The sequence below is a fragment of the Tasmannia lanceolata genome, unplaced genomic scaffold (assembly GCF_043159265.1).
Source record: "Tasmannia lanceolata isolate RefF3 unplaced genomic scaffold, GAP_Taslan_0.1 ptg000005l, whole genome shotgun sequence".
Classification (NCBI taxonomy): Eukaryota; Viridiplantae; Streptophyta; class Magnoliopsida; order Canellales; family Winteraceae; genus Tasmannia; species Tasmannia lanceolata.
Window position 1 is genome coordinate 1,365,605 of NW_027518682.1, and position 22,702 is coordinate 1,388,306.

The 22,702-nt window shown below is 38.5% G+C and overlaps 3 protein-coding genes across 3 annotated transcripts; 2 read left to right on the forward strand and 1 right to left on the reverse strand.

The window, feature by feature from the left end:
• The first annotated feature begins 290 nt into the window (after positions 1–290).
• LOC143877018 (acyl-CoA-binding protein-like) lies at positions 291–2,706 on the forward strand. The gene is made up of 5 exons (XM_077378718.1): positions 291–453; positions 1,133–1,189; positions 1,323–1,440; positions 2,386–2,448; positions 2,549–2,706. Exons 1-5 carry the CDS (start codon positions 328–330, stop codon positions 2,629–2,631), a joined length of 447 nt encoding a protein of 148 aa, XP_077234833.1. The 5' UTR covers positions 291–327; the 3' UTR covers positions 2,632–2,706.
• Positions 2,707–7,805: 5,099 nt separating this feature from the next.
• Positions 7,806–11,709, forward strand: LOC143877016 (ubiquinol oxidase 2, mitochondrial-like). The gene is made up of 5 exons (XM_077378717.1): positions 7,806–8,269; positions 9,035–9,163; positions 10,120–10,471; positions 10,614–10,750; positions 11,411–11,709. The coding sequence occupies exons 1-5, from the start codon at positions 7,898–7,900 to the stop codon at positions 11,468–11,470; spliced, it is 1,050 nt and encodes a 349-aa protein (XP_077234832.1). The 5' UTR covers positions 7,806–7,897; the 3' UTR covers positions 11,471–11,709.
• Positions 11,710–16,550: 4,841 nt separating this feature from the next.
• ENH1 (rubredoxin family protein) lies at positions 16,551–21,958 on the reverse strand. Its single transcript, XM_077378719.1, has 6 exons — positions 21,799–21,958; positions 21,496–21,708; positions 20,048–20,214; positions 17,490–17,571; positions 17,331–17,399; positions 16,551–17,003 (listed from the first exon to the last, which is right to left on the reverse strand). Exons 1-6 carry the CDS (start codon positions 21,907–21,909, stop codon positions 16,833–16,835), a joined length of 813 nt encoding a protein of 270 aa, XP_077234834.1. The 5' UTR covers positions 21,910–21,958; the 3' UTR covers positions 16,551–16,832.
• Positions 21,959–22,702: the final 744 nt, after the last annotated feature.

The following is a 22,702-nucleotide window of genomic DNA, read 5'->3' on the forward strand; positions in this document are numbered from 1 at the left end:
TTCTTTCTCTGGTTGAGACAGTGAAAGTATGTATATGCATACACATCTACACATTCAAACAAGATGCAATTTAGGGTATTCATCTTTAGTTGCACGTGCATCTCTTACTAGTTATAAAAAAGAGTAATGCTAGGGAAACCGAGAATAGGACCTAAAAAAAAGGATAATAGATAGGCTAGTGATATTGACACTGCTATAATTAAAAGATGGTAGTGCCAATATCAGTAGCCTACTGAATAAGTCACAAGGATAACAATATTTGTTGGGCGTCATAACAAATAAACGGAATATCGATTCCAAAACCTATCTTTGGTATCATCAACAGACATGAGAGAGAGAGAGAGAGAGAGAGAGAGAGAGAGAGAGAGAGAGTGGAGGCATGTATTTATATACGCGTGCAGAAAACAAAACTTATATTTGCAGTCGACGGAAAGCAGAGAAATGGAACTGAAGGTATTTTTAATAATTTCCGTTCTTCGCTTGATCTGTTATTTGGAAAATTTTGCATGCTTGGCATTTATGGCATTATACCCTACCCAACAAAGTGAGAAATCTTTGCTTAGAGTTCTCTCTGATGGAATTTACAAGAACCATCAACAACACTTCCACATATATGTAGGGGTGTCAATGGAGCAAGACGGTCCTTTTAATCAAAGGGGTCCGAATCTTAATGGACATGATTTAGGCTTAACAGCTGGATCCGAACTGTGTCCATTGGATTCATACTGTAAGGTCAGAAATCATTTTGGATCGACCCAGACATAGCCACGATCCGATGGAGCTTCCTAAGATCTGAATGGAGGGCCCCAATATATGAAAATACCCTTCACATTTTTGTTCATTTATGCCGATTCATGAGAGTTAATTAGCAGTATTGTTGCATCTCTAGTAATTACAAGTGAGATTAAGAGAAGTAAGTTAAATATTGTGCATATTCCAGCATAATGTAATATGACTTGAAATTTTACTATGCACAACATAGGAAAAATCTACCCAGTCAATTGGATCCGTATGTTAGTGCTTAGTTATTGGGTCACATATTGATTGGGATGAGTTGATGTTATTCTTTATAGGACCGGGTTCTAAATTAGTTGTAACCAATTTGTGAACTGATTCATGTATGCATGGACAGCCCTTGAGTGTTCTTGGTGGACAACCAAAATGTTGGCAGCAACATTTCCACATGCAAGTAAATTCTTGTGGTAAACAGTTTTTTTTCTCTTGATGTTCATTCATTTTCACGTGGCAATGTTTTGCTTCATGTTTACAGAGTCAACTAAAAATTCGATGCTTTACACGGACTAACTTGGGTTCTTTTGCAGGAAGAGTTTGAGGAGTATGCTGGAAAAGCTAAGAGTCTACCCGAAAGTACAACTAATGAAAACAAACTCATTATCTATGGACTTTACAAGCAAGCAACTGTTGGACCAGTGAACACCAGTATGTATTTCATTTCATAATAAAAAATTGATTTCTCCAGCTACTTGTTGATATGTTTGTTTGTCATATTTATTCTGTTAAAAAATGTTTCAATTGCCATTTGGATATTTGCCTAGACAAAGTGCAAACAAACTGCGTAATACCTAGTCTTCGCATTGATTAGAATTCTGATCTTCACCCCCACTGACAAAACACTGGTTTGTTTGTCCATCATTTACACTCCACTTCTCTAATTTAGCGTAGCGGAGTTGTGGATCCACCTCATGATGTATGATGAGTTCTAGTTACATGAAGTCGTAATTCTTGTTAAGTTGGGAGTCTTAGTCATACGTACTATAGTCTAGGTTTTTTTTTGAAACAGTTAGACGTCAAGTAGTTTGAGCTGGTTAAGAATTCATTGAATGTGCCATTTAAAAAAAAAAAAAAAAATATTCAGTGAATGAAATCTCTATAAATATTGGACGTTTAATGTACGGGGTTAGCTTCTCATTGAATAAGATCGATTCTTTTAGTTCATTTTATCTTTCCCTTGTGTGGATTCAAGGTTCTTCACCAAGGTGAGACGGTGATCTTGCCTGCTCTTGCTTTTTCACTGTCTCCTCAAAACCCAGATGTTGTGCAATGATTCGAGAGCTACTTGTTTCTTAAATAGTAAAAGATCATCTAACTCTCCTTGTTAAGCTGATTGAAACGCAGGTTAAATTGCAATACCTGTACAATAAGTCGGGTTTAGATCATACATGGGAACATGGGATTTTTCAGTTACTTCTTGAGGATGCATGGAGTTTTTTACTCTACAGAACTCATTTGAAACTCAAGTTCCTTTTTTTTCCCATTTTTGAATGGTTTTGAAACTCAAGTTAAATTTACTGATTTCATCTACTCTGCAATTAGTTATTTAATATCTTCAGTTGCTTGACTCTCTCTCTCTCTCCCCCCCTGCAGGCCGGCCTGGGATGCTCAATCCTAAGGACAGATACAAGTGGGATGCATGGAAGGCTGTTGAAGGTGCGAAAATGCCTCTGAATTAAACTATTTTGAGTGTTGTTTTCTTCTGTCAATCTCGATTAATTGATTGCATGTTAAAACCACCCCTTTGAAAAAACAGGTAAATCCAAGGAGGAAGCAATGAAAGATTACATCACCAAAGTAAAACAGCTAATGGAAGAAGCAACTGCTGTTACTGCTTGATTTTCTTTTCATTGCTCTTAGAATGGATGCTTCTTGTTTTCCTCTTATGGGCTAGAAATAATAATTCCCAGAACACTTATAAACAAAGCATATATTTTTCAAGGAATGCTAAACTCAAGGGCACCCTTGCATAAATGAGATGAAAGGGTGCTCCCATTGGTTGAAAGTCACCAAAGTGCATCTATAACAGCACCGAAAAATGTAAAAGTTAAAGCTATTACATGCACTTTGCTGGCTTTCAGCTAATGGGGGGCGCCCTTTCATCTCATTTATGCAAGGCGCCCCTGAGTTTAGCATTCCTCACTTGAGCCACCCAATTCGGGCATTAATTATTGAGAAATTATTAGAGGATAACTGGTTGGGATGACGAATGATTAAATGGTGGAGATGCAAATAATCAAAGTCCTCACACTCTCATTCTACCCCCCCTTGGCACACTTGCGACACATGTAAATGACCAGTCGTTTGATTTGGTGAGTTGTGAATGACCACAGCCCCAACCCATTGTGATCGGGACTCACCTTGATCGGTTCAACCTGGACCCTGGGTCAATAAGGGGGCTTTTCTAAAAGAAGCTAGGTCAGATTTTGTGGTCATATTCTCCATTCAGCTTCGAACCAAGACCACTTGGATCATTTCATAGTCAATTCAAGATCAATATATTAAAATAAATTCATATTATAATATATTAAAAATTCGGTAGGGGTCCCATCAAAATATATATAAAAATAAATTCGTATTATAAACAGAGGTACTTTTTTCAGCCACTGATATTTTTGTTTTCTGATCTCAGTCGTTCACATAAAAAATTAGAGGCTGAATTTTGCAGTATGTAATTAGTGGCGAGCAGAGGGGAAGCAATTTGAAATAGTCAATCAAATTAAGCATTGCGGGTCATAATTTCCTTCCATAAAGACTTCAAAATCCCCTCAACGGCCACTACCATGCACTGAAATTTGGATCCCCTTTCCCTCACGTCTCTTCCATAATAGATTGCGTCTCCAAGCTCAAAATTCCATTATAATATGTCTACTTTTCATTACTAGAGTAAAGCCCTGTTCGTTTGAGATTATGACAACCGATTTCCACCCCCCCAATCCGATTGATTATGCCAACCGATTATGAGCCAAAGAACAATTATTAGATTCAAAATTATGTTTGATTTGAGCCCAATAATTGTTTTTGGGCTCACAGTAGGCTGGCATAATCTTAAACTCGTTTTAGATTGTGACAACCAATGGTGAGCACCAAGCCAGTTATTGGAGTCGAAATTAAGGCCTGGTTCGTTTTAAAATGAACAGCGCCTAGACGTAATTTTGAGTCCAATAATCGGTTTGAGGCTCACAATCTGTTGTCATAATCTAAAACAAACGGTGCTTAAAAAGCTCGTAAAATTTGAAAGAATTTCTATTATTCTTGAATGAATTACATTGGATCTCAAGGTGTGCTTATATAGAGCACATACAAGATAAACATAACCAAGGCAAGAGATAATTCTAGAAATTCTACCTCCTAAGATTAGCCTAATTGCTAATTTAAGCTTGCTACCTAATCTAGCTAGGTTACCCCATTGAATCCACTTCCCTAATCTTGCACCATGGTGATCCATGAGATCTCACATATTCTAACAAAGCTTACTGTTCGTATTAGATTATGGCAACCGATAGTGAGAGCTAAACTGATTATTGGACTCAAATTCAAACATAATATTGAGTTCAATAATCGGTTTGGCACTCACAATCGGTTGCCATAGAATGAACAGGGCCTAACCTGCAACTGCAAGGACTCAAATGCCCAGAGATTAATTATCTTGGCATATATAGTTTATATCTCGTGAGTTGCAAGTGTATGGATATTTCCTCACTTGGTTCTTTGTCTTTTCCTGAAAATGGTTGTAATTCCATTTTTTTTTTGTTATGAACTTTTATGAAAATAAAACGATTTTCAAGAAGGACAAACAAAAGGGTTTAGAAATGCTGAAAAGGGGAGTAAAGATTTCATATTCTCTGTAAAAGGTAATTCTATAGGCTGAGTAACTATGGTGATTTACGTTGATTTATGCAAGAATTTACCTTGAAGATTAGTGCTGCAAGTAGTCAACAGGGAGGAGACAAACATTGGATTTACTAGGGCTGCAACATGGGCGGGTTGGGTCGGGTTTTTCAAAACCCTAGCCCAACCCTGGATCCCATTATCTCGGCCCTGACCCGCCCTGACCCTGAGTTAGGGCCGAAAAACCTCAACCCATTGCCCGCCCTACAAGGCTCAGTGTTGGCCCTGGCCCGCCCTGATGGGCCCTGATTGGGCAGGGCCGGCCCTCATTGACCCTAGTGCAAATACCTGTTTAGAGTGCCAAAAATAAAGCAACCACTTATCATATAGAACAAAATGATAAATAAACAGAGAAATGGAACAAAATAAGACAATATGAATTCAACAATATGACGGGCAACAGAGACAATTAATAATAATAATCTAAAGAAACATCAATCCAAGATAATAGAAAACATTAGCAAACGAAACATGCACAGATGGTTCAATTCTATAATAGAAAACTTAGGGTCGGGCCGGGTCAGGTTACCCGAGGCATTAACCCAGAACCCAACCCGACCTGAGTCAGGGTCTAAAAAAATGAACACTGACCCGCCCTCAGGGTTGGAAAATCCAACCCTAACCCTGTTCGGGCTCAGGGCTGACAGGGCCAAACTTGCACCCCTAGGATTTACCTTAAACTTACCTCGCAGCATAGTAGTAAGTAGTATTTGGTTGCCAAAGTTGTATAAGGTGTCATTACCATATATAGAGAGGAAAGAGATAGAAAGAGAGGAAAATTATGATTGCCAAGAAATCCAAGAAAAAATCTACCTTTTTCGTGGATTTTGGTATGGACTTCAAAGGGAGGGGGCAAGGACGAAAAATTAACAGACATGCAATGATTATCCATGAGACATCCCTAGCAGTCTCTCGGGATGTCAATGCTATATTGGCAACCAAACAGGGGTTTTGCTGACATGGCACACAGATATGAAGCAAAACCCCTAAGCTATCCAGGCTTTTGTGCAACAAAACACAAGCACGAAAAAGTAGTTTCCACTCTTTTTGTTAGTTGTTTAATACTTGGGATTTGCTAGCGTCCATCACGGAAGGCGTTTTGCGGATGGTCTGTTGCAGGTTAGAGCAGCCACACAGGCTCACTTTTTAGCAGATTTTGTCTTCATTCATTTACTCATCTGACATGGCTGCTCTCACATGCAACAGACCACCCGTGAAATGCCTTCCGCGATGGACGCTAGCAAATCCCTTAATACTTTTGCTCTTTACTTATAGTGGAAATGATAAATGCGCCCCTTTTCAGTACTTGGGACACCCAGCCGCATTTATCATTTCCCTATTATAGTTGATAAATTAAGGCTATTGATGATATTACACTGCCATGTTTTAATAAATGCACAAACTCAACTTGTCTTTTTCCTTTTTAATTGGCTTATGGTAGCTTTTTGGGAGTGTAATAACATTTGATATCTGTTAAAGAATAAAAGTCAAGATGAGTTAGTGCAATTATCAAACCATTGTCGTGCCAATATCTGTAGCCGACTGATCACCATGTTTTTATAATGGGACGAAATCACCTTGTTTTACATGTCCGAAAGAGCTCTTTAATAGCAGGTAAAATAACGTAAAGAAGGTGATTTCGTCTCATTAACAGAAGGACAGATATCAATGTCCTAAAATTAAGGGAAATGATAAATACATGAATCTTTATATTCACACTCCCTTGTTTTAATATTTGCAGCCGTCTACATTCTAGACTTTCTAATGGAACACGCATGAACGTGAGAGTCCGCTGAAAAGCGCACCTGTGCCTCTATAGTCTATAGTGACATTTACGCCATTCATCGTATCAACTAAGTGCGACCATTTTTTGTGACAAAAAAGGCCTGTGGGTATGGGCTTTTTAAGGGCCCTCAAACCGAAGCATCCTCATTGTCTGTTACAAGTAACTGACAATTCCTACGAATTTATCAACGACACCTCACAGGATTTTAAAATATAGACAAGGCTGCTAATACAAGTCATATAGAGAAGCCGGCTAATATTAGTCGTCTCCCTTCTTTAAGATTTTATTGTGACATTCCGGGATAGACCTCGGAAAAAGTGCAGGTCCCGTAATTTAGGTTACTAATTTAGTGACCCGTTGAAATTTGACCCGGCCCGTATGGGTCCCATCAAAACTGGGCAGGTTGGGTAATCCTGCGGGTGCCTGTAAGAACCCAAATGATCGAGATTTTATATGCTGTAAACCCTTATAGTCATGAAGTATGGTACGGACCACATCATAGGATTATCTAAATCGTCCATGTGATGGAACACAACGTAAATAGGCTGTGCCACAAAAATCATTTCCAAGGATGATCATAGCCCTCCGATCTATAGAGGTATTCATAAATAACAATATGCAATTTCTCCATAGATCAGAGGGGTAGGATCATCCTATGGAAATGAGTTTTTGGGAACAACTTATTTCCGTTGCCCATCACATGGACGGTTTGGATCATCGTATTTTAGTGTAAGGGGCTCCGGGTTCACAAAATATTGAACTGTTAGATTCCCGGTCATTTGTGACCGGTCTGTACCATCCGGACCCGTAGGGTTGGGTGAAACCCGGCTCGGCCCACCCGCTTGCCAGGTCTAAATCCGGGATGAGATCTACAAGAGGGTTATTATATTAGTCACTTGGAAAAATTAAGGGGTTTATTAGTCAATATGAAAAACGCTTTGGCCAAACATGGCTCTCTTTAATCTGAGCCCCATTAAATTAAAGCATTTAAACAGCTGGCATTCAACGGCCAAACTTGCTCCCCAAGAAAAGAAGAATAGGTCGGTGTACAACAGGATCTAGAAACCTTTGGGCAAAATTACGAAAAAAGTAGAAACTGAATTATACTGTGAGAAGCTCTTATACGAGACGCGCGTGAGAAACTTCGTCAGGCCCAACGAATTTAATCGGACAGTTGATATCATCGGACAAAACGCTTTCTTTGCCACAAACGGCTCTGATTGAATCCATAAAAAACGTCCAGAAAATTCTTGCACCACGTGACTTTTATGTATTCAACACCACCGCCATAGGAACGCTAAACCCACATTCATCTTAAAACCCTATATAAACCCTACTTCAACCTAACCACAAAACATCACAAAAGTTTTCTTCAAAAACCTCTCTGCTTGTATCTTCTTCATCTCTCTCTCTATTTTGCGTTGATAAATGAATTCCAAGTTAGTGGGCTCGGCTCTGAGGCAGATGGGCCCTCGTCTCTTCTCCACGTCGATGGCCCGTACGTTCGCCACCCAACCGGGGAACCGGATCCTGACCGGAAGTACCGGTTTCGTCCACGTCAGCGGGCCTGGGGTACCGGAAAGTGTCGGTACGGCGTGGGTTCGGTTCCCGCTGTCGTGTGTACGGAATTGGAGCACCATGTCTGCCGCGGCTGAGGAGGAGGAGAAGGGGAGTGTGACCGGTTCAGCCGGTGGTCGTACGGAGGGATGTGAAGAGAAGGCGGTCGTCAGCTATTGGGGCGTTGCTCCTGGGAAGGTGGCCAAGGAAGACGGTACGGATTGGAAGTGGAAGTCTTTCAGGGTATGTTTTCTTCTCTTTCTTTTTAGGGTGATGATAAATTCCCACCCCCCTGTAGGTTAATTCGCTCCCCTAGCAACTTGAATTGTGTTCGTTTTTTTTTTTGCCCTTCTTTCTCGTATTGATTTTTGCATCCTTTTGTTTTGATATTGCCACCCGCTCTCAGTAGCGTAAACGTACTACAAGAAGCGTAGTCCAATCCCGAGTCCTGACTCACATCACATGGCATTAGGGTGAGCAGGAACCTTGGTAGGGCCCATCGAGATTGATGACATGAACAGGAAATCTCACTCATTGGACGATACTAGATGGAGGTTTCAAATTCTATGATCGGATGGTTAGAAATGTTCGAAAGGTGTGATTTTCATGTTATGTCATCTGCAAATTGGGACCCTTGGACAACATGTCGGTGGGCCAGAGAAAGCTACGCATGTGATGTCCTCTCGGTAAGTGAATAAACCATGTAATCGGATCAGTGGCTCACTAGATCAATGGTTCTGATTCTCACAAATCTTAGATGTGGGACGCAAGATTGATAGTTATGGATTCAATCCTAAAGGAGATCCTGGGGCCTACCCAAAAAGGGTCCTATGGGTGCAAGGGTGCAAATATCAATGTTTATGTCTGTTATTTAAAATCTTCTCCATTGGACTACAAAAAATGTGGCGTGGCAATAGCAGCTCCTTATTTTACATTAAAAAAATTCTCATTATTTGTGTTTTTAATTAATTTAATTTAATTTAATATAATAATATTTTGTGTTTACAGCCATGGGAGGCATATACACCTGATCTGTCCATAGATCTAAAGAAGCATCACGTTCCCACCACTTACCTCGATAAATTTGCGTTTTGGACAGTAAAAGCCCTCAGATTACCCACTGACGTTTTCTTCCAGGTACCTTTTTCTTTACTAGATTCTTAAAAGCATGGTTTTAAATTTCCCCAGAATGAGATGAAATCATGTGTATATTTCCTTTTATATCATTATTATTTTCCAGAAATTTTGACTGAAATTCCCCAAATTCGATCGAAATTTCCGAAATTCAATCGAAATGGTTGGAATGACAGAGAGAAATGAAAAGATACTATGTCACACGTACAAAGTAAATGTATCTTATGCATGAGATGTCATATCAGCATGGGACAAAGTAAATGTATCTTATGCATGAGATGTCATATCAGCATGGGACCAATAATACCTCGTAACTTTATGTTGTATTGGCATAGAGCTGGGTCCTTACAGGGGTGATTCGTCATTGTACTTTCTTATACTTCATTATATTGTACTTTTTTTATTGACTTAACTATTCATGACTTGGGCAACAAGACATGTCATTAGGTGTTCAATGTGATAGTTTTATTGCTTGTGTGAGTATATGTATTTGTGCTTATTCTAGCATTTTCCAAAGTTTCATCTTAAAATTTCATCATTTGTATATGTTTTGTTAAAAGATGAAAAAATTGGGTTTTGCTAACGAGTGTCCTAAGGGCACTTGTTAAGGTGCTTTGGAAAAGAAAATTTACACATGTTTTGATAGAAAAACCAAAAAACATTTGTAGAAGTCTCAAACAACGTGAAAATTGATTGTGAATTTTCTTTTCCAAAGCACCTTAACAAGTTACAAGTTACAATTTCCCTAAGGGCACTCGTTAGCAAAACCCAAAAAAATTTCCTCATTTGCATATGTTTCTATACGTTTACGTGATTTTACAAGTTTTCTACCGAAACTGAAATTTAAGACCTTACTTAAAAGGTGTGTATCATTAAAAAGCAGCCCCCACCAATTTTACAAATCCCCTCCCCCCCAAAAAAACAGAGTTAACATAATTTCATTTTTTTTACCGTAACAGAGAAGATATGGGTGCCGGGCAATGATGCTAGAGACAGTCGCGGCAGTGCCCGGCATGGTTGGGGGACTGCTCTTACATCTCAAATCATTGAGGCGATTTGAACACAGTGGGGGATGGATAAAGGCACTCATCGAAGAAGCTGAGAACGAACGAATGCATCTAATGACCTTCATGGAAGTAGCCAAGCCCAAGTGGTACGAGCGGGCACTCGTCGTAACCGTACAAGGTGTCTTCTTCAACGCTTATTTCCTTGCTTATCTCGCCTCCCCAAAGCTGGCCCACCGCATCGTCGGCTACTTGGAAGAGGAAGCCATTCACTCTTACACAGAATTCCTCAAGGAATTGGACAAAGGTAATGTAAAAATAACCAATTACTCCAAAAGCTTAATTTGTTATAGTCTCTGTTATTTTATCTTTTATACTTCAAGAGTCGTCCCTAATAGACCATAGTGTAAACTTTTAGAGGAGTTATTTAATCATTTATACTTCAACAGGTAACATCGAGAACGTTCCGGCGCCGGCTATCGCCATTGATTACTGGCGTTTACCGTCAAAGTCGACTCTTCGCGATGTCGTTACCGTTGTTAGGGCAGACGAGGCGCATCACCGTGATGTTAATCACTTCGCATCTGTAAGTTTTTAGAATAGCTAATCTTTTTGTCAATGTTATTTTTTTTATTGAGAAGATTTTCCATTTGATTTCATTTTTCTTTGCTCCTAAAAGTTAGGTTATGTTATAGGTAAAATGGGCTAAAACTCATTTTAGAAGTTGGACTTATACAGATGAAGGTCCCTAAAGTACCCCACTAATGGAAAAAAAATACTCCGGGATTTGCTAGGGACCATCGCAAAAAAGGTATTTCGCAGTGGGTCTGCTGGATGTGAGAGCAGCCACCTTAGATGAATTTAATGAACATGACAGAATCTGCTGAAAAGTGAGCCTCTGTGGCTGCTCTCACATGTAAATGGCCCAGCCGAGAAATGCCTTCTGCGATGGTCCGCAAATTCCACACACACTTATATCATAAAAAATGACCAAAATACTTGTGTGAAATTCCACATACACTTATATCATATATTTAGTATAAATTAGATGATTGAGAAAGTTTTACATTCATGGGTTGAAACAACATAAAAAATTTACGTCCAATTTTATGCAATGCACAAAGAATTACCCCAAAATAATTTTAGTAAAATTTTACTCAAAAAATCTTACTTTTAATCTTTACCCCTTAAATTTTATCGTGTTCATTTTATCTTTTTCTTTATTTGATTATTTGTTGAATTGCAGGATATCCATTATCAAGGACATGAGCTTAGAGCAGCTCCTGCACCGCTTGGTTACCACTGAATTTTCTGGTATTATTGATCATTATTAATAAGAAAAAGGGGATAAATATTTTTAATATGAATACATAGTGGAGTTTGGTCTATAAATTGTTGACTTTGATGCAAATATATATAAATGTATATAGGCTGTTGAAGATATTTAATTCCCTTTGTTTGGTTTTTTAATTGTCTATCATAGAGTTTCCAGTGTTGATTATAAATGTAAAATAGCATACAGGTATTCCTTTTGATTAGGGAAAACCTCATTTTTCGGTTTTTTTTTGGCATATCATTTATTTCAATAATATCAAAACCAATAATATCAAAGCCATTTGAAATATTTTTTTTATCGAATGTGAATCACGTGGCGGCAAAGCCTACGCTAGCAGAGAAAGGAAAAATGCTCGGTTCGAACCATGGTTTTAAATTTCGACCGAAATCCGAACCGAAACCGAAATTTCCCGAAATTTCATTTTTCGCCATTTACCAAATTTTGATCTGAAATTTTGATTAAATGCCATTATTTATTAAAAAAAAAAAGGGTTCGGTGGGGTCCGAAACGGTTACCGAAACTGAAATTTTAAACCATGGTTCGAACTTCGAAGTGCCACATTCAGGGCAAGAATTTTTTTGAAAAATTAGAGAGTAAAATGATGTCTAAAATTTCTTACAATTTTTACTCCGGAAAAAAATGAGAACTTGAATTAAACCTATTTAATTTTTATTTAGAGGGACCTCCAATTTGTGGTGATATCCCTCTAAATTGACAATTATCATGTCACTTCCCTCTAAATGGTGGAAAGAAAAATTTTCATTAGATATATTTTTCTTGCAATCAAACAAGACCCTATGTACTTCTTTTTCTATAATGAGCCTCCTTTTATATCTACATAAGGTGAGGGCTCGTAGAGCTACGCCTCGTGTATTGGTCGCACTACAATGCTTCATTCCATTTAATCTGCCTCAGAAACTTCCAGGATTAAACATAAGAAGCAAAGAAAAACTAGAATTTGTTCACTTCCAAGGATAAACATACGAAGCAGCGAAAAATAACAATTGTTCTGAGTTGTTTTGTTTTTTATGGGGTTCCACGCAAAAGCAATACTCCCACATCGGACAGGTGAAATGGATGTGGATGGGATATAAGGGAATGGGCACCCTCTCTCTAACAGCTAGCTTTTAGGGGTGAGTTCTACCCTGTTTGATTCCCTACAAATAGTATCATAGCTGGGGCGTGGTAACTCCCAGGAAGATCTTGGTAACCTCGATGTGCCTCCGAGGACAGTGGAATTCCCCCGGAGAAGATCTCGTGGTTCCCACGTTGCCGCCGCGTGGAGGGGCGAGATGGTCCACGTTGCTTCCGCGTGGAGGGGGAGATTGATGGGGTTCCACGCAAAAGCAATAGTCCCAGATCGGAATTTGAAATGGATGTTGATGGGTTATAAGGGAATGGGCACCCTCCCTCTAACAGCTAGCTTTTAGGGGTGAGTTCTACCTGGTTTGATTCCCTACAGTTTTCAATGTGAGAATTGTCGGGTATTGGCTGAGAGAAAAGAGAGGGCTAGGTAGCTATCTGTTAAGGAGAGGGTGCCCAAGTCCTTATGTGCCTTTCTACAACCGTTCACTTTTCCGAGGTGGGTTTTTTTGCTTTTGCGTGGAACCCTGTCACCAATAGGAGTGCAACTCGGGTCGGGTCAGGTTAAGCATTTGCTTAAAAAAATGAATTGTAATCACCCAACGCTGAATTCCCATAAATCAACCCAAGTTGCCCTCCTAGTTTCCAAGATCATCTTAGAATTGAGTTATGCGATCAAGGCCCTAATTTACATAAGAGGAGAGAGCATCCCAAGTAACAAAATATGATTAGTGGGGACTAGTATTGTCACCCATAAACAAGGTTTTAAATTTCAACCGAAATCCGAAATTAAAACCGAAACCGAAACGTTCCGAAACCGAAATTCCCAAAATTTCAGAAATTTCGGTTTAAATTTCTTATTATTTTATTCCTTTACGGAATTTCAGCCGAAATTACTGAAATTTCAATAATCTCGGCTAAATTTCGGGAGAAAAATCCGTAGTTTCGATTATTTCTACAGAATTTCAACCGAAATTTTGGGATTTCGGCTAGAATTTCGGCTTCGATGAATCCCGAAATTATAGCCAAAGCCGAAATATAAAACCTTACCCAATTAATTTGGGCACTTTTGCCACGTTAATTTATTTCAACTTGATATATACTTTTAAATAGAGGACAAACTGACATGGGTGGAAGTAACCTAATTTTAAAGGTTTAGGCAATACCAGCCCTCCAATAGATTTCTCCAAAGCAAATAGATACAAACTTAAACCACTGTAGAAGTTAAACTGCATTCTTTAAGTTTCTCATCACCTCATCAACCTGCATTGCGTTTTCACATAATAAGCTCACTAATATACACTTACAACATTTCGATCGAGTTCAGAACATTCCATAAAGTGCGAGGAAGAGCAATAGAAGCCACACAGAACCCCATCCATATCCGTCCCCTTCATTACTCGACCGACTTGGTCGTTGTTCTCCCACAGATGGTGTTTCCGTCGAGGGGAAGAACATCGTAACCACATGAATTATAAGAATTAATATGAGGGGACCGATGAACATTCTTTTAAGGAAGTAAACTACCAATAGTAATGCGAGGGGAGCGATAATTGTTTCACTAACATAATATATTCCCAGTAAACATAAGAGAGGAATGATGAACACAAACGAAACCGAAGTTTCTTGCACGTCTGAGAAGATTGAAGCACTGTTTAGTAGGATTGGACCGTAGATTACCAATCCCAAGAACCCAATAATCAGAATGGGAGTTAAAGGCGATGGGCCGGCACCCATTTCCTCTTTAACGCTCCGGTCCTGATTCCGATCACTCGCTTGATAGACTAAGAATCCTAAGAATCTGATAATTAGAATGGGGATTGTATGTGTTGTATTATGAAGAGGTGGTGTGTTTGAATGCAGGCAATGGGTGTAGCTAACTATGACTCTTGAGTAGGGGAGTGTTCTTCTTGGGAGGTTGATACTGGTCTAGATTTTAATTTATATATTTTGGTAGATAAGGTAGGGATTAAGAGAAACAACCACCAGCTTTATATTGTAAGACTCTCTATTCTTAGGTAGGAAAATTATTTAGGGAAGCATCATGTATCTTGCTCCATGGAAGGCACTAAAATATTTGATAGGGTTGTTCTTTAGTAGTTTAGTAGGCAAGTAGTTGGCATACGCGATGCACGCGAAGATAGAGAAGAAACTATCTTCCTTTATTTGGGGTTTTATTAGCAATGAAACGACTAGTAGTTTACCTTTTTGAGAATAAACTTGGAGATATTAAGGGTTCATTTTATATCATCGAGAAGCTCTATCTACATTCTACACTGTACTACACATGAATCTTTCCTTGGATTTTCTTTCCATGAATTATTTTTTACACCGTGGATAACATTAGTTTTCAAAATTGAAAATTCTCTTTGTTTTCAATAAAATTGTAAGCCAACTAGACCTTAGATTTTATCAATAGGATTTAGGGAAATGATATCCACCACCCCCCCCCCCCCCCCTCTTTGTTTTCAATAAAATTGTAAGCCAACTAGACCTTAGATTTTATCAATAGGATTTAGGGAAATGATATCCACCCCACCCCCCCCCCCCCCCAACGGATAAAATACCCACTTTAGTAAAAAACAAAAATCCATTGGATTTTAATGGATTTTTGTGAAAAAAGGGACGTGACATCAACATTACCTTGGAAGTCTCCCATGCAATTTTCTAGGGAATGGTGCTCTCTCTTCCCTCTCTCTCCACCCATATGACACTCTTGTCTAATTAATGCTTGTCCCCTCACTTGTCTCCTCCCTTGTTAGTAGAACAAAATTCCATTAAATTTTTGTGAAAAAAGGGAGGAGACAAGCATTTATTAGACAAGAGTCTCATTATGAGTGGAGAGAGAGAGAGGAGAGAAAGAGCATAATTCCCTAGAAAATTACATAAGGTAAAGTTGATGTCACCTTCCTTTTTCCACAAAAACATCCGAGGGGTTTTTTTTTACTAGCAACCAAATGAAGTAACGTTATTCGTTAAGTTTTAAAGGCAAAGAAAAAAGATTCAGGGGTGAATTTATCCTCGAGCAGTGAACCATCCTCGCAGAAACAGTTAACGGGCAGGGGGATTTTATCCGTTTGGGGGCGGGGGGGGGGGGGGGGGGCAGGATATCATCAGTTCCCTTTTATTTATTTTTACGTCACTTCCATGTTTTGATGTGGTGGGGCCTACCATTATGTTTCGATTTGTTGCGCAGGGTCAGGCTCTATGTTTGGATGCAGGGAATATTTTCCTTGAAAAAAAAATTACTAGGAAATGATCTTTTTCAGTATGGCTAACACATTATTCATGGAAACTTTTTCCCAAAATCAAAATTGTATGTGATTACTCTAATGCTTACTAAATCTTAGAATTTCATCCCTACTGGGGATTTAAATACACCTGTCTATTAAAAGTTTCATCCCTTCAGCATTTATGGTTGGAATTTTTAAAAAATGGCAAGATACCTGAAAGTCTAGATGGGTGTAGCCTTATGTTTATTCTAAAAGGTTTTATAGTCTATTTGCTCAGTGGAAAATACACCAAAAATCAAACCAAAACAGTGCCTGCGGATGCGATTTTGTCGACTCTTTTCATGTGTAGCCCTAAACATAGATACGAAATTCTTCCAATAATTAAAAACTTTCTGAAGACAACCCTAATTTTGTATGCCCCATTTTTAAACTATAACAATTCCCAAATAATTAAAAAATTCTAATTTTTTTCTAATTAAATTTAATTTTGCTGAACTAAAACCTATTCTTTCCAAATTAAGCACAAACTCAGCGAATAATTCAATAATTTCTCATATATTGTTTGCAATCATGTGAGAAATATAAATTTCAAACCTTAACTCACATCCTAATCTAACAAATTCATGCACTAAACCCTCTTTCATGCTTTCTGTTGTTTCTTATTTAGAAAAATAAGCATGTAGCTTTGTTGAGACGCCTTTTTCACAAGAGAAAGTGTATTTTCATCCATCCCATACCACAATCTTTTAATCACTTGCATTGTTTCTTTTCCTCTGAAATTCATTTTCAAGTTACAATTGGTTTGAGCATCAATCTAATTAGAAAAAAAAACAGACCCTGCTCACTGTCAAGATCATTGTAAGTCATTTACATCAATTTACTAAAAACGAAAAATGTGGTTCTGTAGATATGAGATCTCCAATGAGATGAAAAATATTACTTACCAAAGATCCTAAAAAGTAAAAATAAAATGAAGGTTTTCATTGAAATTTTAAATAATTGAATGAAGTGCTTACTCATTGAAGGCCATACACAAGCAATGCTCCAACGGCAGCAATTCCAGCCACCAGGCCGATTATCACCCCTATTGGCGGCAACCCGCCACCAATTGGCTTTCCGGTCTCCACATCATATCGTGCAAACCGCTTCTTCGGTGCTAAACACTGTGGACATCCATATGTATCCGGCTGCAAATCACGACATAAACTAAGATTAATTTTATGAGAAAAATGGACCAAGTACCATAGTATGTACTAATAATATATACATACTAACATATGTATAATTCTCCGAAATCTCATCATCAATATTATTCTAAGGGCTCTTTTTCTTTTCTCGTGAAATGGGTGCAAAACAAATTTTATGCTCAGTTCTCCACTTGAAATGAGCGTAAATTTTGTTTTACGGGCATTTTACGTCAAAAGAAACTGAGCCCAAGGTAAAAAAAAAAAATTTAAAAGGGAACTAAGCCAGTCCAATGACAATGACAGTGATGATTGATTAATTAAGCTTGCCTGCTCTTCGAAAGGTTTCTGCAAGAAATAAATATATCCACAATCGAGACATATGTGAGTCGCTCTAGCCTGCAATATGAAACTAATCGTTAAAAATGAACTTGAAACGACAGTAGAGAAAGAAGGATAAACAACTCATCAATACAAAACAACGCTTACCTTTTGTGATTCTGTTAAGGCTCGTCCAAAGCGTGGTGGTGCCGGCCTCTTCGGCAATCGCTTTACATCCACTTCTGCACCTCTGCATCATATACTGTGAACGAATGAGTGAGGAGATGTGGATTTTCATTTAATATGCATAAAATGCTACAAAACAGGGACTTTGAAAGATCGGTTTTTTTGCAGCTCTTAATTCCATCATTCATGTATGAACCTTGGGTGCTACCGCTTCCAAAGGCAATTCTGAAATAGTTAATTGCAAAGAATGATAACATGGCAGCTACTGCAACTAACTGATTTCATAATTCTTACATCTAATATTCCAGATCACATGAGATACTAAAAATGAAGCTGTAATGGAATTGCAAAAAGCTAAGCCTCATGAGTTTGTGCTAGAAGAACAAAAGTGACTTTGAAGAAAGGGTTCGAGTGGAAAAAACTTACATCCACACTCATTGCTGTGTTCTGAATTATAGATGGTGTGGTTGGAAATTTAAACATGAATATCTACATGTGAGCAATCCCCAAATGACGCTTGTCACGAGAACTAAGAGAGATGTCTTGCCAAAATGGTGGAGGTTTTCATGGATGGATAGCTGGATGCAGCTCCTTCAAACCAGAAATTGGAGAAGGGGATGGAAGAAAGTTTTAGGATTTGGGTATTTTTTTAGGGAAATGATAGCAGCAGAACTATGTTTTGGTAATTGCACCAAGTCATTTTGTCTTTTATCATTTAAAGAGCTGTCAAAGGTTATAACGGTTCCCAAAAATCTCTCACAAGCCTATTAAAAAAGAAAAGACATGTTGAGTTCGTGCAACTATTAAAATATGGTTGTGCTAACATCATTTCCCTATTTTTATTGGCTTTTAGAATGTCTATGTTTAGGAAAAAGGCAAAACTTTTTGAAACTTACATTTTCTATACACCTTTTTTAACTGGTATTTCTATGCACCTTTGAGGAGGTTTGAGTAGGAAGGTTGAATTAAGGAAGATCTATAATTAGAAACAATAAGGATAAAGAAATATATTTTTAAATGAGATTCAGGTTAGGTTACTTAACATTTTCACTCTGAAATAAGTATACCCTGTTTGCGACTATTTTACAAGTGTTTTAAGTTGAAAAGTGTCTATAACTACAGAAAGGTTTTGGTGTCATAAAAAGGACTAGTTACTATTGTCTACAGAAAGAGCTTTTGGCCTGATTTTGTAACCATTACAAAAAACTGGAACTTATGCGAGTGTTTTGTCCTTTCTGCTGTCTCCATTTTGATACACCATTCTATCTTGTGGTCTGCATAAGGAGTCTTTTGGACCGATTTTGTAACCATTCTTCTTCTTTTTTGGGTATGTAAGCTTGGATTGAACCTCCGACCTCCAGGTCGGACAACAAAGCCTTGGCCATTGAGCTAGATACCCAATCCCTGATTTTGTAACCATTACGAAAACTAATATTCATACAAATAGTTTTGCCTTTCTCTGTTGCCTTTTCTTTGAGACAGTTCCCCCCCCCCCAACAAAAAAAAATCCTCTCTCTCTTGTCATTTATTGATAATGTGTGGGGCATTGTTTTGGGTTGAAACTAATATTCATACAAGTAGTTTTGCCTTTTCTCTGTTGCCTTTTCTTTGAGACAGACCCCTCTCTCTCTCTCTCTCTTGTCATTTATTGATAATGTGTGGGGCATTGTTTTGGGTTGAATTAAGTTCTAAACTTGTGATTATTATTCTATTTCTGCTGCACCAAAGCTGCCACTAACGAATGGCATGTTTGAATCAGGAACTGATGTAGCAAAATTATGATGGTGGAAGTTGTTCACACGAGAAATTGATCATCAGTGGGTGCAGTTAGCCTGCCTTTGAAGACTTCGAAGTTGGCCTCTAATTGCAACAATTGAAAAAGGCTTGAATGCTTTTTTCAGAAATCATTTAAGACTGCTAAGGAATAAGTAAGCTAGGAATCATTCATGGGTGTTATTGAGGCCTTGTGAACAAGATGTGAATCTTGTAAGCCTCTAATATGGGTAGGATATTGATAACAAAAGGAAAGCTCCATGTAGAAGCAAAAGAAAGATCCAACTAAGTTACATTGTGATGTTGATCGAAAAGTTTCACCCATTGACTCTCTCTTTCAGTTTGCATTTCCAGCATTAAAATTTCTTCATTTATGTTGATCTTGAATTTGAGGAAATGAAGTGGGTTCATGGTAGGAATTCTGTATCATTCTCGGAACATTCCCAAAAAAAAAAAAAAATCAAACCAGTGTCAAATTAGTAGACAGTCTGTTGAGGTCATTAAACCATTCTTCCCATTTTCAAAAGTATATTAAGGAAGCCACTACTAGTTCAAGACATAACTAAGATACAGTTAAATTAATAGAATATGAGATGCAATTGCAATATTTTCAATCAAGAATGTACTAGAATTCTCCAATAATATGTAAGGATCAACACAACACATTATCAAAGATGCTTTATTTAAGAGGCTTAACCTACATCCCTGGCAGAAGACTAATACCATTTTTATTATGCTCAAATATAGGCATAATAAAATATACGAACCTGCTTACAACAAAGTAAACTGAGTCTGGCTTTGCTTGGATGGCAGTTTTGGTAAATCCAAGCTTGTCTGCAGGCCATAGCTCATCCCCAAAGAAGCTGCTTGTGTACAGTACCTGATCACCTGCTTTCAGACCCGCTTTTGCAGAATTTCCACCATTTTCCACAGCCTAAAACATAATGTCCATGCCAAAGATTATCCCAAACTCCTTCATTTCTTGGAAAATAAAACTACCACTAAAATTTAAACCTGAATTAAATAAACAGTCCAACAACGCAAGGAGAATGATACACTTGGAAGCCTTATCATGAAAAAGACATGAGAAGCCTGATCTGGACCTCCTACCTGATATTAGCATGGTTCAGACCTTTCATTTGGTAGGTTATATCATGAAAATTTGAAATCTATGGTTACTATATTATAAACACGAAGTCCCCCACCCCCTCCTAGTTTAGGGGGTTGGGGGTCCTAAGTTGGAGGATGGAGGGTGTAACCCCATTACCCCCACCCCTCTCCCTAACAAAGTCATGTGCCCTTTTTGCGAGTAAATACTATGGGGTTATGAGAAACTCCACTTGAGTCTGTCCACATATTTCCTGCATTACATGATTGACATAATTATTCATGTTAGACCTATACGGAGATTTCTGGTCACATAATTCAAGTCTACTTTGTTGTTCACAAACAAGGAATTTGCTTCATTGATAGTCAAGCCACAAAGAGAAGAAAGGCTGGAAAGAAGAGGGTTGAAGGAGATCGAAAGGGAGGAATTTTTTCTATTGCTGGGATCGATCCATCATCGCCACCTTGCCGTCACGGTACTTGTACGCTATCGGTCATTGAAGAATACTTAGGCTTAGAGGGTGGTCCCTTTCTCACATAAAAGCGATCAGAATTTGAACATGCCGCGTTTTACTAGGAAATATCCCGGCCTAAGCCCATATAGCCTCGGCCCATATCCATTGGAACGGTTTCGATCCCGCCAATGTCATGGAAGAGGACCTAGGTTAGGCTCTCATGTGCTTCTCATAGTAAGGCTTCTCTTAGGATTTATATCATTCCACAGTTTTTTACAATTTAAAAACAAAATCCTCCTCAAATTTTCCATAAGCCCAAATCAAGGAAATGGAGAAGGAAATTTTATAGATAATACAAAAGAAAAAAAGGATTTGCGATGTTTTTTCGCCCCCCTTTGTAACGTGATTTGACGTCAAAATGCGTTAAAGTCTGCCCATAATTCACGTTAAAAGGGCGGCGCATAATCTTACAGTGGGGGCGAAAAAATCATCTCCCATTTTTATTTTTATTTTTTTTTGTAAAAATACAAAATACTCTCTTATGGGGCTTTACAGGAGACTGCTCTAAAGTCTAAACATATGACATCGCTGATAAAAGAATGAAATTGTCACATATTCTAACAATTGCAAGGAGAAAAAGAGTAAAAACTTACTGCAATGACAACTCCACCACCAGATTTTTGCCCTAACGTCAGTCCCAAGGGCTTATCAACTTCGACCTCAATGTTCTTTGAAGTCCCTGCAGTTCTTGCACTAATCTCAAGCCCTCTCCTTCTAACACTACCCTCTTCACCATTCCTCTTTATCTCTGCTATGGAAAACCCCCTTTTGGCATCTGAGAGTGCCAACCCTTGGAAGGCGGATTTCTACACACCAGGCAGAAAAGATTAGTGGGTTTTTTCTTCAGGGTTTGTGAAAAGTGATTTTTGGGTTTGTGGGGTTGAGAAAAAACATACCTGGTTTTGGATGGGGAGAAGTGGTTTTGGAGGGGTTGAAGTGGTTTTGAGAGAGCTTCCTGAGATAGAACAAGAAGAGAATGTATAGGAGCCTGCAACAACAGCTGACATCTTTGATGAGGTTGCTGCATTTGAGAAGAAGAGAAGGAAAGAAAAAGGGAGTGCTTGTTGAAAGTTCAAACATCATGTGGATGGAAAGCAACTATGAGGATAAGCTTTTAGTGGTCATCAGGAATGCAGACCATTAAGAAGATGGGGGGCACACGCCCTTCCCTATACAGACAACAGAGCAGTTGTATTGGCCCACATTAGGTTAGGTGGAAAGAGTATAGGTGGGACCCAGCTGTGGGATGATCCAAGCCGTTCACCTGGTAGACCCACTATGAAGAGACCCCGATCCTGTAATCTCCATGACAAGGCCTACCAAATGAACGGTTCAGATTACACTATTTTCATTACCATGACAGATGACAGAGGGCCCACCTAATGAGCATTTCATATTACAGCAATTCATGCCCGGATCAGGTTTCTCATGCACTTCTCATAGTGTCATTCCTCAGTCTGGAATTGATGGTACAATATGAAAACTCGGTTACAATTCTGGGGACAAGATGTCCCGCCGATAATAGCAGAGGCTACAGAAAACCCTACCTCAACAAATGTATTATTGAAATGATTTCAATACAAACATGTTTTGATACATGGCGCTCATGTTTCTTGTCTTTAATATTTAAAGAGCAAAGGGTTTAACGGTCCCTAAAAAGCACTTACATGAAAATTAAATGCTAAAAGACAAGATACATGAGCATTGCTTGCTGGTTGCTCTGTAGAGCATGGGTTTCTGGCGGTTTGATTTAACATGGTATGCAATTGGGAGAATGCTAATGCTACATCCAAGTATGCT